At 44.5% G+C, this 16619-nt stretch overlaps 1 protein-coding gene across 1 annotated transcript; it reads left to right on the top strand.

Moving 5' to 3' along the window:
- The first annotated feature begins 12766 nt into the window (after positions 1-12766).
- Positions 12767-15288, top strand: LOC143527840 (protein kinase C delta type-like). The gene is made up of 9 exons (XM_077023175.1): positions 12767-13027; positions 13098-13199; positions 13454-13627; positions 13864-13955; positions 14074-14136; positions 14245-14383; positions 14488-14676; positions 14852-14980; positions 15139-15288. Exons 1-9 carry the CDS (start codon positions 12818-12820, stop codon positions 15286-15288), a joined length of 1248 nt encoding a protein of 415 aa, XP_076879290.1. The 5' UTR covers positions 12767-12817.
- Positions 15289-16619: the final 1331 nt, after the last annotated feature.

The following is a 16619-nucleotide window of genomic DNA, read 5'->3' as shown; positions in this document are numbered from 1 at the left end:
AAAACAGACATTGGCACAGGCAGTGGACTTAGCAGTTACTGACTACAACTTATTATTCTTTTAGAAGTTTCTGAAACACATTCCTGATTGGTGTTTCAGTAAAGGGGGAGAGAATGTTGCTGATAAAACTCAACTTCCTGTAATTTCCTGTTAGACAGCACCATGCACACAGCATGAAGCAGAGGTTGTACGTACAGAGTGACATGATAACAAAAGGGGGTAAGCTGAGAGACAGAGGCAAATAGGAGCACATTAGATGGACCTAGAGCTACTTAAAGTACAGGAAAATTGACCCCAGAGAAAAAATTAAAGAGAGTACTTAAATAAAATTTTTATTATTAAAATAAAATAGCATTGCTGAGTAAATATGGTAAGAGATAAGGAAGTCTGGAAAGGACCAAATGAGAAACTAATTTTACAGAATCTACTGATCAAATCAATGTTAACTGAGGCACACAGGGTAGCACGTGTGTAGAAAGAAATGAAGAAAAATTTTGGTTACTGATGGCACCTATACTGATGTAATAGCAGACTGGACAGAGTAATGTGACATTTGAAATATGCATAACAGCTGTCATGCTTTAAGGAAAGATCTAAGCAGGCTCCCTGGACCAAAGGAGCTAAGATAGGATATGATAATTCTTTGTTAATCACTCAGTGGGGAAATTTGCATTGTTACAGCAGCAGAGAATTGTGTAAGGAAATACACATATGTAAGGTTCTGTACAAAATACAATGAAAATAGGAGATGAAGTTCAGATTGACTACATGGGTATGGAAATACCAATACGGGGATTAAAGTATTTGTTAGTGGCTGAGGATAAATTCTCAGGTTGGGTAGAAGCATTTCCACCAGAGCACAGGACTCTAGGTCAGTCTGCAAAGTGTTGATAAAATTACTGGATACTGTCACGGTGAGGCGGCCCCCTACCGGCCACCTCCGTCCACAGCGGCTGTTGTTGTTGTTGTTTGGTGACGTCATGTGCGTCCCTCAGGTGGGCGGAGCCCGTGATCCGTCTCACCTGAGGGTCGTTTGTTTGCCTATATATGTCTTGTCTTTGTACCAGTTGACCGCTGGTCATTATATCCTTAATTTGGAGATATTGCACGGGTTTTAGGTTTGCACACTTTCTATTAAACCATCCTTTTTCCCTGAGACTTGGCGTGATCGCTTCCTTTTCATTGCTCACCCCCGCCCGTCACAGAATGACCAGCCACCCTTCGGAAGCCGCCAGTCTCTTTTACTTTCTCCTTCGTTCGTGGTCATGTCTCGTGGTAAGTGTTTGTCTGCGTGGTGTTTTGTTTGAAGAGCTCCGCCGTGCTTTTGTGTTTTGTGTGTGTGTAGCACGGCGAGGACCAGGGCAGTCTGCCCTGGGAAAGCTCTTCGTGTCTGTTGTCAGTTTGTGTGAAAAGTTCCGCCGTGCTTTCATGTTATGTCCGTGGCACGGCGAAGACCAGGATTGTCTTCCTGGAGACAACTCTTCGTGTTGTAAATGTGTGTATGCGTGAACGAACGTGTCGATCGGTATGCGCGCTCATTGTGTTATATGTTACATGTTCTGTGTGTGACGCTGGTGCCGCTCCTCACCGTCGCCTCGCTTCCCGTGTTTTGTGTTTCATGTGGGGAGCGACTGCGAGGGTGAGCGGCGCGTCACTGTGGCTGTTTATGTAGAGAGCGCGTTTGTGGGTCCCGTCTGTTTGTGTGTACGCCGTTTTGTTTGCTTGTCTAGTATTAGCGTGTGTGTTTTTGTCCTAGCGTGATGTCAACTGTTAAATGTAATTCCACACATGCTCCTCCCCTTAAATGTGTGTTTGGGGGGGGGGACCGGCTGTGGTCCCGTGCCATGGGGTGTGGCACGGAGGGCGTCTCTCCCGAGGGAGGCCCTGAATAGGGTAAGGCGCGTTTGTGTTGTGTGTTTGTATATATGTGTGTGTGTGTGTGTGTGTGTGTGTGAGTGTGAGGTTGTGTTCTTTGTGCAGGTGCTTCTCCTTGGCAGTGTTCCTGGACCTTGTGGGGGTCTCCACCTGGCAGGAGCCCCCTTGTGTTGTGGGGTGACCGGAGCCCGGTCGTGAAGAGCCCCTCCCTAGAGGGCTGGGGCCCCCGGATGTTTGGGGACCATGGGGCTCCGGTCTGAAAAGCTCCTGCTGGGGATGGAGATCCTCCCTCCTGCCCGGGGTGACCAGGAGGCCCTTGGGGCTGCTCCCTAGCCCGCGTCGGGGGTGCTCTGGGCCTCGGTCTCTGGCGCTCCTGGGTTGGGTGGAGGAGTCCACCTTGAGATGAGAGGCCCCGGGAGGAGTTGGCTCCCCAGGAGGCTGGGGTGACCCCTAGCAGAAGGCAGGGGTCAGCTCTGGGAGGAGGTAGGTTCAGGAGGTGAAGTAGCTACGCCTTGGAGAGGTAGCCTGCACACCCACACACACTTGAGGGACGAGAGAGGAGCCGTAGACCCTCGTCCTCACACCCGTGGGGCTTACCGGCTGAATGCCGGTTAGGGCGTGAGGGCCCTGTGACCGACTGGGGCGTGGTTTTGTGTTGTTAACGGCCCGGTCGGTCCAGGGTCCCGCCCGGGGAGGTGAGCTGTGTAACGTTTTGTGTTTTATGTTTCAGCTCCCGGACGGCAGGAGGTGTGTTCCTGCCTGTCTCTGCCTTCCTGCCCCTTCATGTTTTGTGTGTAGCCGCTGTGTGCCACACACCCAGTGGAGGGGAGTGCGGCTTGGTGGGGGGGTCTGTCACGGTGAGGCGGCCCCCTACCGGCCGCCTCCGTCCACAGCGGCTGTTGTTGTTGTTTGGTGACGTCATGTGCGTCCCTCAGGTGGGCGGAGCCCGTGATCCGTCTCACCTGAGGGTCATTTGTTTGCCTATATATGTCTTGTCTTTGTACCAGTTGACAGCTGGTCATTATATCCTTAATTTGGAGATAGTGCACGGGTTTTAGGTTTGCACACTTTCTATTAAACCATCATTTTTCCCTGAGACTTGGCGTGATCGCTTCCTTTTCGTTGCTCACCCCTGCCCGTCACAAATATGCAAAGTGATATTGGGGTTAGGTGGACCAAGAAAAGAGGGGGAGAGAAAGAATAAAAAGGGAAAAGACAAAGAGGCAGGAAAAGAAAGAAGAAGAGAAGAAAAAAAAATTAATAATAATAATAATAAATAAAAATAATAATGATAATAATAAAATAAAACACGCAACCAGCTCAAATGACCACTGCAAAGAAGAACAGAAAGTAAACCAAATACATATAGTACAAATGAGTGCGATGTATGGGTGTGTGTGAGTGTGTGTGTTTATGTGCAACCTAAAAGTGCAACATAGGATAGATGTATGGAATGTACTTACCAGCCAGGGTGGATAGCTGCAACAACATTCCCCCAGAGGCGGGCAGAGAAAGACCCGGGAATCCCACCCGCCCACGGCCCCCCAAGGAGCGGTGGAGTACCAGAGCCGCACTTCCCAGAAACCCTCACATGCCCGCCCCCACAGGCGGGAGAGAGAGACCCCGGACAGCGCCCCACCGGTCAAGGAGCGCAGATCTGGGGGAACCAGAGGGAACAGAACCCCCCCCCCCCCCCCCCCCCCCCCCCCCCCAGGATGCCCCCCCGTCATGGGCCAGCGGCAAAGCCACGGCGCCACTCGCCCGGAATGCCACCCACCACCCGGCAGGGCCCACCTCCCGCCGAGGAGCACCCGGCCGCCCCGAACCACAACCGCCCAGGAGAGCGGGCCAACCGCCCCCCCCCCCCCCCCCCCCGCCGGGGAGCCAAGCCGGACCCCGGAACCCCAAGGCGCCCCCCCTCTGGGGTGGTGCAGTGATCTCAGGGGAGCATCCGGGAGTGAACCGGGCACGACCAGCCCCGTCCCAGAACCAGCTGTCCTCACCCATACACTCAAACTCAGATTTACATTCGCCCCTATACACCCCTACCATGCACACACCCCCCCCCCCATACACATATACATACACTCAAATTCACCCTCACGCGTAGACCTTTACACATATACACCTACATGCATGTTCACCCCAACATAAATTCCTTCACACATTCGACCACACCCATAGACACTCCTGTGCACATATATACACCTCCAAATTTACCCACACATGCCCATATATCCCCTCCCTCCAACACGTACTCATTCGTCCACTTATTCAAAAAGAAACAAGGACACACACTTATCCAAACTAGCACGCCCTCCGCGGTGTGGGCAAATGGCTTGACCAGCAAGGACCGGTAGTAGTCCTAGGAAGCCACCAGCCCAGTCTCGCGCCAGCGATCCACCCCCCCCCCCCCCAGCCCCGGCAGGGAGCAGGAAGCGGGTGAAGGAAGGCCTTCCCACCCCTCCACCCCCAGTGTTGTGTTGTGTGTAGGTGTTGGTGTACAGTTGTGATCAAATTTATTCAACCCCCAATGCTGCGAAGGGTTTTATGGAATTCAGTGCACATTTGTAATTGTGTTCATAATGAAATCTTACAAGGACTTGTTAAAGAACTAAATGCAACTAAGATAGCATCAATTTTTTTTGTCATAAAGTATTAAATGGCCTTTTTGTGATTTCTTCATTGACACAATAATTCAACCCCTTTACGACTACCACTCCTAAGAACAGAGGTTCATTCCAGTGTTTTCCATCAGGTATTGAAAACATCTGTGGATGTCAACGAGCAGCAATCAAGCATGATAAGCACCAATTAGGCAGATTTAAAAGGACTGTGATACTCAGCTCTTTCTAGACATCTACTGGTGTGTTTCCAAGCATGGTGAAGGCAAGAGAATGGTCCCAGAAGACAAGAGAAGAGGTTATTGCTCTTCACAAGAATGGCAATGGATATAAAAAGATTGCGAAGTTGTTAAATATTCCAAGAGACACTATCGGAAGTATCATTCACAAGTTCAAGTTAAAGGGCACAGTGGAAACGTTACCTGGTCGTGGCAGAAAGAAGATCCTGACCGCGACTGCTGTGCGCTACCTGAAGCGTAATGTGGAGAAAAATCCCCGCGTGACTGCTAAGGAACTGAAAAAAGACCTGTCAGATGTGGGCACTGAAGTTTCAGCTCAGACAATAAGGTGCGCACTGCATAACGAAGACCTCCATGCCAGAACGCCCAGACGCACCCCCTTGCTGACTCCAAAGAACAAGAAAAGTCGACTGCAGTATGCCAAAAGTCATGTGGACAAGCCACAAAGGTTTTGGAACAGTGTACTGTGGTCAGATGAAACTAAATTAGAACTGTTTGGGACAATGGACCAGCGCTGTTTGGAGAAGGAAGAACCAGGCTTATGAACAAAAGAACACCTTGCCTACTGTGAAGCATGGCGGGGGGTCAATTATGCTTTGGGGCTGTTTTGCTTCTAATGGTACAGGAAAGCTTCAACGTGTGCAGGGTACCATGAATTCCCTTCAGTACCAGGAGATCTTGGAGGAAAATGTGATGGAGTCAGTCACAAACCTGCGGCTTGGGAGATGTTGGACCTTCCAACGGGACAATGATCCGAAGCACACATCCAAGTCCACTAGAGCATGGTTGAACATGAAAGGCTGGAACATTCTAGAGTGGCCATCGCAATCACCAGACTTAAATCCAATTGAGAACCTCTGGTGGGACCTAAAGAAGGCAGTTGCAGTGCGCAAGCCTAAGAATGTGACTGAACTGGAGGCTTTTGCCCATGAAGAATGGGCTAAGATACCCATAGGTCGCTGCAAGACACTTGTGTCAAGCTATGCTTCACGCTTGAAAGCTGTCATAACTGGAAAAGGATGTTGTACTAAGTACTAAAAAATAATGTCACTAGGGGGTTGAATAAAACTGATAATGATGTGAGCACAGTAAAGACATTTGTGGTTATTCCATCATAAATATTATGTTATGTTTGTCTAATTTATAAGTGCCTCTTTGATATAATTGTAAATAAGATGACTGAAATGATCAAAATCAATGTCAAACTGGCCAAAACACTTTATTTCAGTGGGGGTTGAATAAATTTGATCACAACTGTATATGCATGTGTGGTAGTGTGTGATACTATGGTGCAGTTAAAATTGAGGGGACAGGTGCTAGGACAGACGTGGACAAAGCCCCGGGCTACTGGCCAGTGTTTGTTCACACCGTCCCCTCAAAGGCCCTCAATGTCTAAAGTGCAATAAAAACTGAGGTACAGACAGTGGTGAGGAGACGGGTGAACCCTGGCAGCAGGCCCACCTCGTCAACCTCTGAGTACATGCCTGCCCCCAGAATCCTAAATGTACAAGGACTGTATGTGTGTGTGTGTGTGTGTGCGTGTGTGTGAGTGTGTGTGTGTGTGGGGGGTGGGTGGGTGGGAATGCTTAGGTCCAGAGGAAAGGGTCCTCTGGAAGAGGAGAGCCAGCTTGCTAGCTGGCTCATTGAGCACCGAGCCTCGCTGCCCCCCCAGCTCAAGGCAGGGAGCGGCCGACCCGGGGAGACCAGGGTGGCAACCCTCCCCATCACTACATCCAAGCTCAGATCCACACCACCCCCACCACAGAGAGCAGCCGGTCCGGACATCCACATACATCTAGACACACATTTCCTTCACACACGTATGCACTCACACATATTTAACCCATAAATATATACATATATACACATATACATACATACATACATATATATAAATATATACATACACATATATACGTACATACATATATATCTACACATACATATACACCCACACACACTTGTCCCCTATACACAACACCCCTGTGTAAGCACCCACAGCCATACCAATCGCACAGTGAACAAACGATGACAGACATCAACAGTATTGAGGACATGCTGGTCGGAATCCGGAACCCTACCCCCCGGCCCACCCCAGACATCCCCATCATCCACCACCCCATTCCCACCACCCAGGCACCTCGGAGCCCCAAGGACCAGACCCAACGCCCCGACACAAGGCCGACCGACCCACCCCACCCAGCGGTGCGGCCGCAGCGGCGCAGGTCCCCCCGCACGGGCAGGGCCCTAGCTCGGGGTCGGGGGGCCCCAGGCATCGGGCCCCGGGTCCCGCAACCTGACCCCGCAGGGGAGGCCAGCCACCCCGCCGAGGGCCAGCATCTGCTCCCCCCGCACCCCGGCCCCACACCCCAGATCCCAGAGGGAGCGCCACCCAAGCCCCCCCACCACCGCCCGCCAGGGCAAACACATGATTTCCCAGGTCAGCAGCCCCGGCCCTCCAGCCCAGAAAGTGGCCGGCACGAGCAGTCTCCCCGGGGTCGACCCCCAGCCACCAACCGGCCACCCGGGAGTTGTGGCCCCAGCCAGCCTCCCCGACTAGCTAATGGAACTGATCAGTGGGAACCAAAGAGAGTTAAATTCTTCCAACTGGTCTTTAGAGGAAGCAGACATTCTCTCCAGACAGATGTGATCAAGTAATACATTTTTGTAATGAGTAATATGCAGGTTCTTTTTCGTTTTCCAATTGATGAGGATGGTTTTCTTGGCGATGCATAGGGCAGTGAGAACTATGTGTGATATGTTTGCCTCTGTATCTAATTCACTGACGTCTCCTAAGATGCACAGTCTGGGGGAAGTTGGGATGCAGCTTTTAAACCCCGTGGACAATTCTACACATACCTTCTGCCAGAATTCCTGGACAGGCCTACAATCCCATATAGCATGCATATAGTTATCAATTATATTGCCTGTACAGTGGGTACATATGTTTGACTGTGCTAGGCCCATTTGGAACATCCTTTGTCCTGTATAGTGTGTTCTATGAAGGACTTTGTATTGTATAAGTTGTAAGTTGGGGCTTTTACTTATTTTGAAGATATTTATACATATGTCGGTCCAGAAATGTTGATCTGGATTAATAAATAGGTCTCGTTCCCATTTGGCTATCGGAAGGGAGATTGAGTCATTAAATTTTAACAATAATTTATACAGTTTTGATAATAATTTAGGAGTATATAGATTTAAAAATTCAGTTACCCATGGTGATATTTCTAAATTCAGTTGATTGCGGTTGAATCTTTGTTGAATGATGGATTTTAATTGTTGATATTCCAGAAATCTACTGTTGTTTATTCCATATTCTGATACAAGTTCCTGAAATGTGACAAAGTTTCCATCTTTAATAACATGTTCTAAATTTTTTATTCCCTTGTCATGCCATGATGTGAAATGTAGTACTTTCTTGTTCTGACAGATGTCTAGATTGTTCCAAATGGGTGTTAGTTTGCATGGGATGAGTGGGGACCGAGTTAATTTAAGGAATTCCCACCAGGCTGTCAGTGAAGTATTTATACTATAGCTTTTAAAACAGTCCTGACGCTTAATATTAGAGCTAATGTAAGGTAGGTCTGAGAGTTTTATTTTCTCGCAGAATGCTTGTTCTAGGTCTAACCATGGCCTGTCTATTAAGTCGTATTTGACCCATTTTAAAATGTACTGTAATCTATTGGCTAAGAAATATTAATAAAAATTTGGTAATTCTAAGCCACCATTGCGTTTTGGCTTTTGCAAGGTTTTCATACTTATTCTTATTCGAGTTTTGGATTAACTTAAAGTTTGATCTATTTAGAGATCAAAAAGGGGGAATTGTTGTGATCCATGCAAAAGACAAACTACACTAGCATGACAATAATGGTGGCAAATGTTGTGATTGTCATCTTAATCCCTTCATAGTTTGTTTACATTACAGTATTGAATCAACAGCTTATCATAATTTATATATTTTGAATAGTCATAAAGTATTAATCAAATCTCTATTATTAATCACTATATGTTTTGCTTACATTATATTAAGGATCAAGTTGCTAGAATGACGGTGTAAGCGCTTGTGTGCCACTTCCAATACTCCATGCGTTTGCAGTAGGCTAAAATGGGATGTGTAAGAGAAGGCTCACTGTGGCCTTATGTGGTGAGGCCAGGTAGTAAGACCTCGCTTCCAGAATAGAGACAGCTGTAGGTTGAACTATGGAATGTGCAGCTCCTAATTTTAAAGGAAAGCATATATAATGGTGAAGAGAGCAGACAGCTTCAGAGCTGCACATGGGGTGACATGATTAGGGTATGTGAGCTCTCCAGAGATCTCTGTATTAAATTAATTAATAGGCATATGTGTATTTTTTAATAAAAGGCTAAAGACAAGACTGGTAATGTTTTCTTTTGCAATCAACGAACACGCTGCGCTAAGGTAAGAAAAGGTTAAAGCGCAACACAAATTAAACACATCAACAAATGACTTGAAACTCGCACCCGTCTTTGCTTATATTCCCACAACTAAAGCATGAAGCTTGCTAATATTTCACCTTAAAATGGTGTGGCAGTCACATGACCTATGTAGGTACCGCCTCCAGTAAGATCTCCACCATTTAGAGTGAATGGGGGGGGGGGGGGGGGGGGGGGGGGGGGTTTGTATATCGCGATCGATCGCCAGTGGAGGGCAACATAGATATGGATCGGAGGTAAATAAACTAGATTTTCGGAAGTGTGGCGTGTGAGCGTGTGAAGACGGTCAAATGCGTGTGTCACACGCTCAATGCGTGAGACTTGAGAGCCCTGTTTAATGTTTTTTTATTTCCTTCTTTCGCGGCGAAACGCAAATATCCGCCGAATATATGAGCCTAAGTGAGCGAGCTGCAGCTGAAACGAGTACGTGCTGTATTCACTCGTTCACAGAAGAGATAAGACTGTTAAATCATTACCGTAGGTGATATTAACCAGAGATTTATCCATCTCTCTCTCTCCTGTCCACTCCTCTGCGCCCACCATGGGAGTTGTAGAAAGTGGCGGTTTGTTAATTAGGGCGATTAACAAACCGCCCATGGACTCAAACATGATGAAATACTTCGGTCGAGTTGTACGTCGGTGTTTTTGAAGTGGTCTTCCGATGCTGCTATCAGTATTGTGCTCCGCTAGCTCCCACACGCTAACTGTCCCCACAGTCAAACTGAGGACTGTGACAAATGTCATTTTTAAAAGATTTGCCAATCCTTTCTCACATTTCAAAAAGAGCTCACTTTTTAGCATCTGTGAAGTTGATGGATAATAAACAGGCAATAGAACTGTATCATACTATTAATGAATTAAAACTTTCAGATGATCCCTCGTCCACAAGTTATATCTCTTGTGGGTTTTTTTTGTTTGGTTATTTATATTAAAAATATTTGTTTATATTCTATATTTTAATATATTGTTATAACCTGTTGTGGTCTACGTTCAAACTGGTAAAAGTACTTTATCTTGATGCCATTTTTATTGTAATTGATTATTTTTTTACTTAAATAAAATATATATATATATATATATATATATATATATATATATATATATATATATATTCCCATAATTCCACATTTATTTATTTTTTATTTTATATATTATATTTTTTTATTTAACCTTTATTTAACCAGGCAAATCATTAAGAACAGCTTTCTTATTTGCAATGGCAGCCTGGCAAGAGGCACAGCCTCTTGAAGAACATACAACATACACATACAACATACACATGACATCATAATACCTGCTCTGTCGTCATAACGACGGCACAACAAATGAGGGTATATATATAATTGCATGTACAGTATAATTCCATATCAGTCTGTGTAAAAACAATGATGTGGGAAGATATTAAAAGGAGTTTTCTCTGGTGCTGGTGCTGTGGCACCCAAGAAGATTTGGACACAGACACAGAGGAGATATACGGAGGAACAGAACCAGAACAGGAGACCGACAACACCCATGGCTTGAGTGAGTAAATGAGTACAATGGTGACACCTTATTTTGGGGCTTATTTTGTTCTTTTAACACAGCTGAATTTGGTGTTTACAGAAACAGAAAAAGAATCTGATAATTTGACAGGTTCATTTTTATGAAGTCAGTGGTGTTGCTATGGCAACATACCAACAAACCGAGGTCCACAAATAGTGATAGTCTCAATATAAATAAAATAATAACGATTCAATTACATTTGTGTATTTCTGCTTGGCTTTGTATATTTATTGATTAGAAAAAGTCTTTAAAGGGATTTTTTATGGGTTGTGTATTTTCTTGACTATAGAGCGCACCTCAATATAAGCCGCACCTACCAAGTTTTTTTAAATGGAAAATGTTGTATAAGCCGCACCAGGCTATATGTCGCATATATCTACTGCTTATCTAATGCTTATATTAACACAGTTCAGCTAAAAAACATTGACCTGTTATTACATTGTAATATGTAATTAGGACTTGTTGAAAAAATCATTTTTGCAGTAGCACCTTTGAATGACAGTATTCTGGATGAGGCCTGTAAGGAGCTGCTTCTCGTTCTCCTGGACGAGACTGAGGACTCCTATAACCCATCTCTAGGTGACCAAGACACATACAGAATATCAATTTGATAACATATTTCATAATTTGCTGACATCAACGTGTTCAATAGCTATTCATATCAGACAAGCACACATTAACACAATTCAGATGAAAAACATTCACCTGTTACTTTCATGTAATATTTAATTATGGCTTCTTGAAAAAATCATTTTTGCAGTAGCACCTTTGAATAACAGCGTTCTGGAGGAGGACTGGGAGGAGGACCTCCCCGTTGTCCTTGATCAGATTGAGGTCTCTTTGAATAACAGTATTCTGGATGAGGCCTGTAAGGAGCTGCTCCTCGTTCTCCTGGACGAGACTGAGGACTCCTATAACCCATCTCTAGGTGACCAAGACACATTCATACAGAATATCAATTTGATAACATATTTCATAATTTGCTGACATCAACGTGTTCAATAGCTATTCATATCAGACAAGCGCACATTAACACAATTCAGAAAAACATTCACCTGTTACTTTCATGTAATATTTAATTATGGCTTCTTGAAAAAATCATTTTTGCAGTAGCACCTTTGAATAACAGCGTTCTGGAGGAGGACTGGGAGGAGGACCTCCCCGTTGTCCTTAATCAGATTGAGGTCTCCTACAACCCATCTCTAGGTGAATCTCAAGTTAACATATTGTAATTTGCTGATATCAACATGTTCAATAGTTATTTTCATATAACTCAACTCAACTTTATTTATAGAGCACTTTAAGAACGGCAGCCGAAACAAAGTGCTGTACATAAGAATAGAACATTAGAAATAAAACAAATAATAACAAAAAATGGATAAAAAAATATTAACTAAAGCGGTAAAAGGAATCAAATCAAAGAATTAAACTAAAGCAGTAAAAACTAAAAAATATACAAAGTCTCATGCTGTGTTTAAAGCCAATGAATTAAAGTGAGTTTTAAGACTTGTTTTAAAAATGGGCAGTGAAGGGGCTTGTCTAACATGCAGTGGTAGGTTGGTAGGTTGTTTATTCCATGCCCCACCTGTCCCATATAACCCAAACAAAATGGTAATAAAATACAAATGGGGGGGTGGCGAATGTAATTGGACCGGTACAAATTCATTAAAGGGCCGAATCTAGCCCTGGTTCACACTGTTCCGCAGACATTTTAAACATTCGGGGCTTATGCAAGTCGAACAGGCATTAAAACGGTTCAGAACTTAAAAAGGTTCATTTCTTCCAATTGCTTGCGCCCCACCTGCAATACCCATGCGCCCCACTAGTGGGGCTTCTCACTTTGAGAAACGCTGATCTAGGAGCAGCAATGGAAAAAGCTCTATCCCCTCTGAGCTTACGCTTTGCATTACTTCTGGCGTCTCCTGCCACAGGGCATATGGTGTCACATGTATCTCTGTAGGGAAGAGCAGGGCTGCCTTTGTAAATCACCCAATGATGGAAAAAATTTATTACAAAAAAATAACTATATGCACTTGAACTTACAACTATTAATATATTTTGATTTAAGCTTCACTTCAAATGTTTCTTCTTGGAGATGAAAGTGTGAGGGTGAGCGAGAGATTACGTGCATGGGTTGGGTTAGAATATGTGTATGTCTTTGTGTTTCTGATTGTCAAAATGTCCTCGGACTGTGGCATGAATGTTCATCACAAGTGCCAATCTAAAGTGGCTAATCTGTGTAGCATCAGCCAGAAACTACTGGCTGAGGCACTCACCCAAGTCAGCCAGGTGAGTCTGGATGTGTAAAAATGTACTGTATATCTCTGTAGACGTGTCTCCATATGGTGGTCTGTGTGAGGGTTCGAGTCCTCACCCCCTGTCCCGGATCAGCCACCAGACACTCATCACTGCGGAGCACTTCACCTTCCACAGTGTACTGGGCAAGGGAGCCTTTGGCAAGGTAGAGTCTTCCCCGTCACGCTGCTCCCGCGTCCTCCACACACGCACTGACTCTGTGTCTTATCATTTTTACATGTCTGTCCTTTTGCCCTTCTATTGTTAAATACTATCTCCACAAGAATAGACCAAACAAACACTATTCCATCAAATCTTCATATTTCATGGATGTGTGTGTGTGTGTGTGTGTGTGTGTGTGTGTGTGTTTTCTTTCACTCTGGTCTGTTTGTCTATTTCTCTCCCTTGGTCCCTGCTCAGGTTTTTCTGGCAGAACTTAAGGGCAGTGAGGAGTGGTTTGCCTTGAAAGCCTTGAGGAAAGATGTGGTGCTGATGGATGAGGATGTAGAGTCCACCATGGTGGAGAAGCGGGTGCTGGCGCTTGCCTGGGACTGTCCCTTCCTAACCCACCTTTACTCCTCCTTTCAGACCAAGGTAGTAAAGAACAAATGAAAGGTTATATTATACAGTTCCTCCACCTCTCAGTCAATAGTAATGGGATGTCCAGCAGGACACTTTTGTGTAGGCAGTAATTAACCACACCAGGCATTGTCACAACTGTTTACTGTAACTTATACTTCATGGAATCACTGTGGTATTTAAATGATTGTTGAGTCAGTAATTCTGCTTGTACTCATACCAAAGTGTTTATGGCATTGTCTGCATGTTAGGAGTACTTGTACTTCGTAATGGAGTACCTGACTGGAGGTGACCTGAACTTCCACATACAGGAGGAAGGATCCTTTGACCTCTACAGAGCCACGTGAGGCAACACACACACACACACAATGATGTTTTTTGTATGCCTTATATAAATATAAACGTAGGTGTGTGTAATTATAGTGTGGTCTGATGGCTCCTGGTTTGTTTCTTCCTTCCAGATTCTATGCAGCTGAAATTGTGTGTGGACTGCAGTTCCTCCATGGAAAAGGCGTCATCCACAGGTTACACACACAAACAAAGCTAAATTGACATTCTGTACTTTCACCTTTACTGTTCTTGTCTACTAAACCACATTTTTGCCACATTTTTGTAATTCTCTCCTGCATTAGGGATCTCAAGTTGGAAAATGTCATGCTAGACAGAAATGGTCACATAAAGATAGCGGATTTTGGCCTGTGTAAGGAGAATATTTTTGGTGACAATCGTGCCACATCCATCTGTGGGACACCATACTACATGGCCCCTGAGGTATGAGATGGCATCAAATTAATTTGACATTGAATGTTCTCACCTGTAGCAATGTCAATGTAATTCAGTATGCCCTGAATGTGAATGTGTGTGTGTGTGTGTAGATCATTCTGGGTCAGCAGTATACTTTTTCTGTGGACTGGTGGTCATTTGGTGTGCTCCTGTATGGGATGGTGATTGGTCAGCCTCCATTCAATGGTGATGAGGTAGATGATCTTTATGAGTCCATCCTTACAGACACACCTGAATTCCCTGACAGTATCACACTGGATACCAGAGACCTGCTAGAGCAAGTAAGCATGCACAAAACCACACCTGATGACACATTAATAATAGTAATAATACTAATAATACTTCACAACCAAGACATGAATAGAGTTCTGCTATTATGCACTTAGAAAGGAGACACACTGAGATATTTCTATTATGAATAATATTCTTGCTTTTGGTTTTCTTTCATGAACAAAGCTGTTTGAGCGAGACCCTTCTCATAGACTGGGTGTTGTGGGGAATATCAGAGGTCACTCATTCTTTGAGATCATTAACTGGGCTGATCTGGAGAGAAGAGAAATCAAACCCCCTTACGTGCCAAAAGTGGTATGAGCTTTCTTTCCATTTCTTACAGTCATCTCTCATTTCGGTTTTTTTTTTTACTTTTCATACTGTATGCTCATAGAGCAAATTGCAAAAATACAGATACTGAAATGCAGCCTCTGTTCATCATGTGATTTGCTTCCATTCTCCTCCAACCACAGAAATCATCCAATGACTCTAGCGACTGCGAGCAGGAATTTTTAAATGACCGCCTGTCCATGTGTGAGAAAGGTGTGTTTGGCCTAACCGACCAGGGTGCCTTTGCTGGCTTCTCATTTATCAACCAGCGCATGGAGCATCTCCTGCAGTGATGGACAACCTGCTGATTGTTGTATAAATGAATGATTAAATTTTACAGCCAGTATTTTTATGTGTCACTGACTCTCCCTTCTCAAAATAAAACCTGTATTTTGGGCATGGATTTTAGACTACACCCAATATCAGGGGGGATTCACAGAGGTGTCAACTGGCCATAACTGCTCCTCCAGGTTATGTATTCCATTTTAGGCAATATTTGAAACACCTTTGCCAAATCCATGTAGATTTTTTGTTCCAGTAACCATTCATTATTGTAATTCAAAAACATTAGATAATCCCTCATTGATTGTGTTAATGAATGCCACAAGGCAAAAAGCTTAGAAAGGAAATAAATACAATGCATTTTAAAATGTATTGTAATGACTGAGAGCTAAGAAGCAGACACAAATGCTGAGGAGAGCAGGGTTTTATAGCTGGAGTGCTAACATAGAGGATACGAGGGTAACGAGGCTATCACAAATCAAGAACTAACAACCAGACCGGATAACTGAGACAACAAAAGACAGAGGATAAAACAAATACAAGAACTCAGAACAAGGCAGATAAACACACAACCAGGGGGGTGTTCCAAGAAGCGGGTTAAGCGAGAAAACCCGGGTAAGTTAACTCAGAGTTCACAGAAACTCGAGGTTTTCCGTTCCAGAAACCGAGCTTAGAGAGAACCGGAGTCAGTTACTATAGCAACTTATGCTCTGAAGCTAACCTGCTCGCTGGCAGGTTAACTTGGACCTGACCCAGAGTTACAAACAAGTCATCATGACGTGTCCTTTCCTCGAAGATCATGTGGATATTGAAACTCAGTTTATTCGCTGAGTTCTTCGTCGGGAACGCCTTATAAAACCCCGAATAGACATAGGCCTACTATCATTTTCGGATTATTTTTTAATGAACGTTATCGTTTTTCAGCACAATCCAATACTTACATCAATAAAATTATTAAGCGTCACATTTCAAATATTAAACATCGCGGATCAATTCTCAACAGATTGTTATACATCGCTCTTCGTTTTTTGCTAGTGGAAGTTTTTTTTATAGTGTAGAAGATGCGGGATCTGTCAGCAAAGCTACTGTATGTCGGTCTGTCCAAAAACTATGTCTGGCATTAAATTGACTAGTGCCCAGTTTTGTGGTGTTTCCTGGGCATAAGCCAGTTATGGACATCAAAGAGGAATTCCACAGCCAGTGGCGGACTTAGCAATTTGGAGGCTCAAGGCGAATTTAGCTAGGGGGCCCATCAACATTAATATGCGAGAAATAAGTTCAGGTTCACACTACAAGATTTTAGGCTGGTTTTTCAGTCGCCAACTGTTTTTGTAGATCGCCG

Source organism: Brachyhypopomus gauderio, chromosome 1 (genome assembly GCF_052324685.1).
Source record: "Brachyhypopomus gauderio isolate BG-103 chromosome 1, BGAUD_0.2, whole genome shotgun sequence".
In the NCBI taxonomy this organism is placed as follows: Eukaryota; Metazoa; Chordata; class Actinopteri; order Gymnotiformes; family Hypopomidae; genus Brachyhypopomus; species Brachyhypopomus gauderio.
This window is presented reverse-complemented; position numbering and strand designations above follow the sequence as displayed.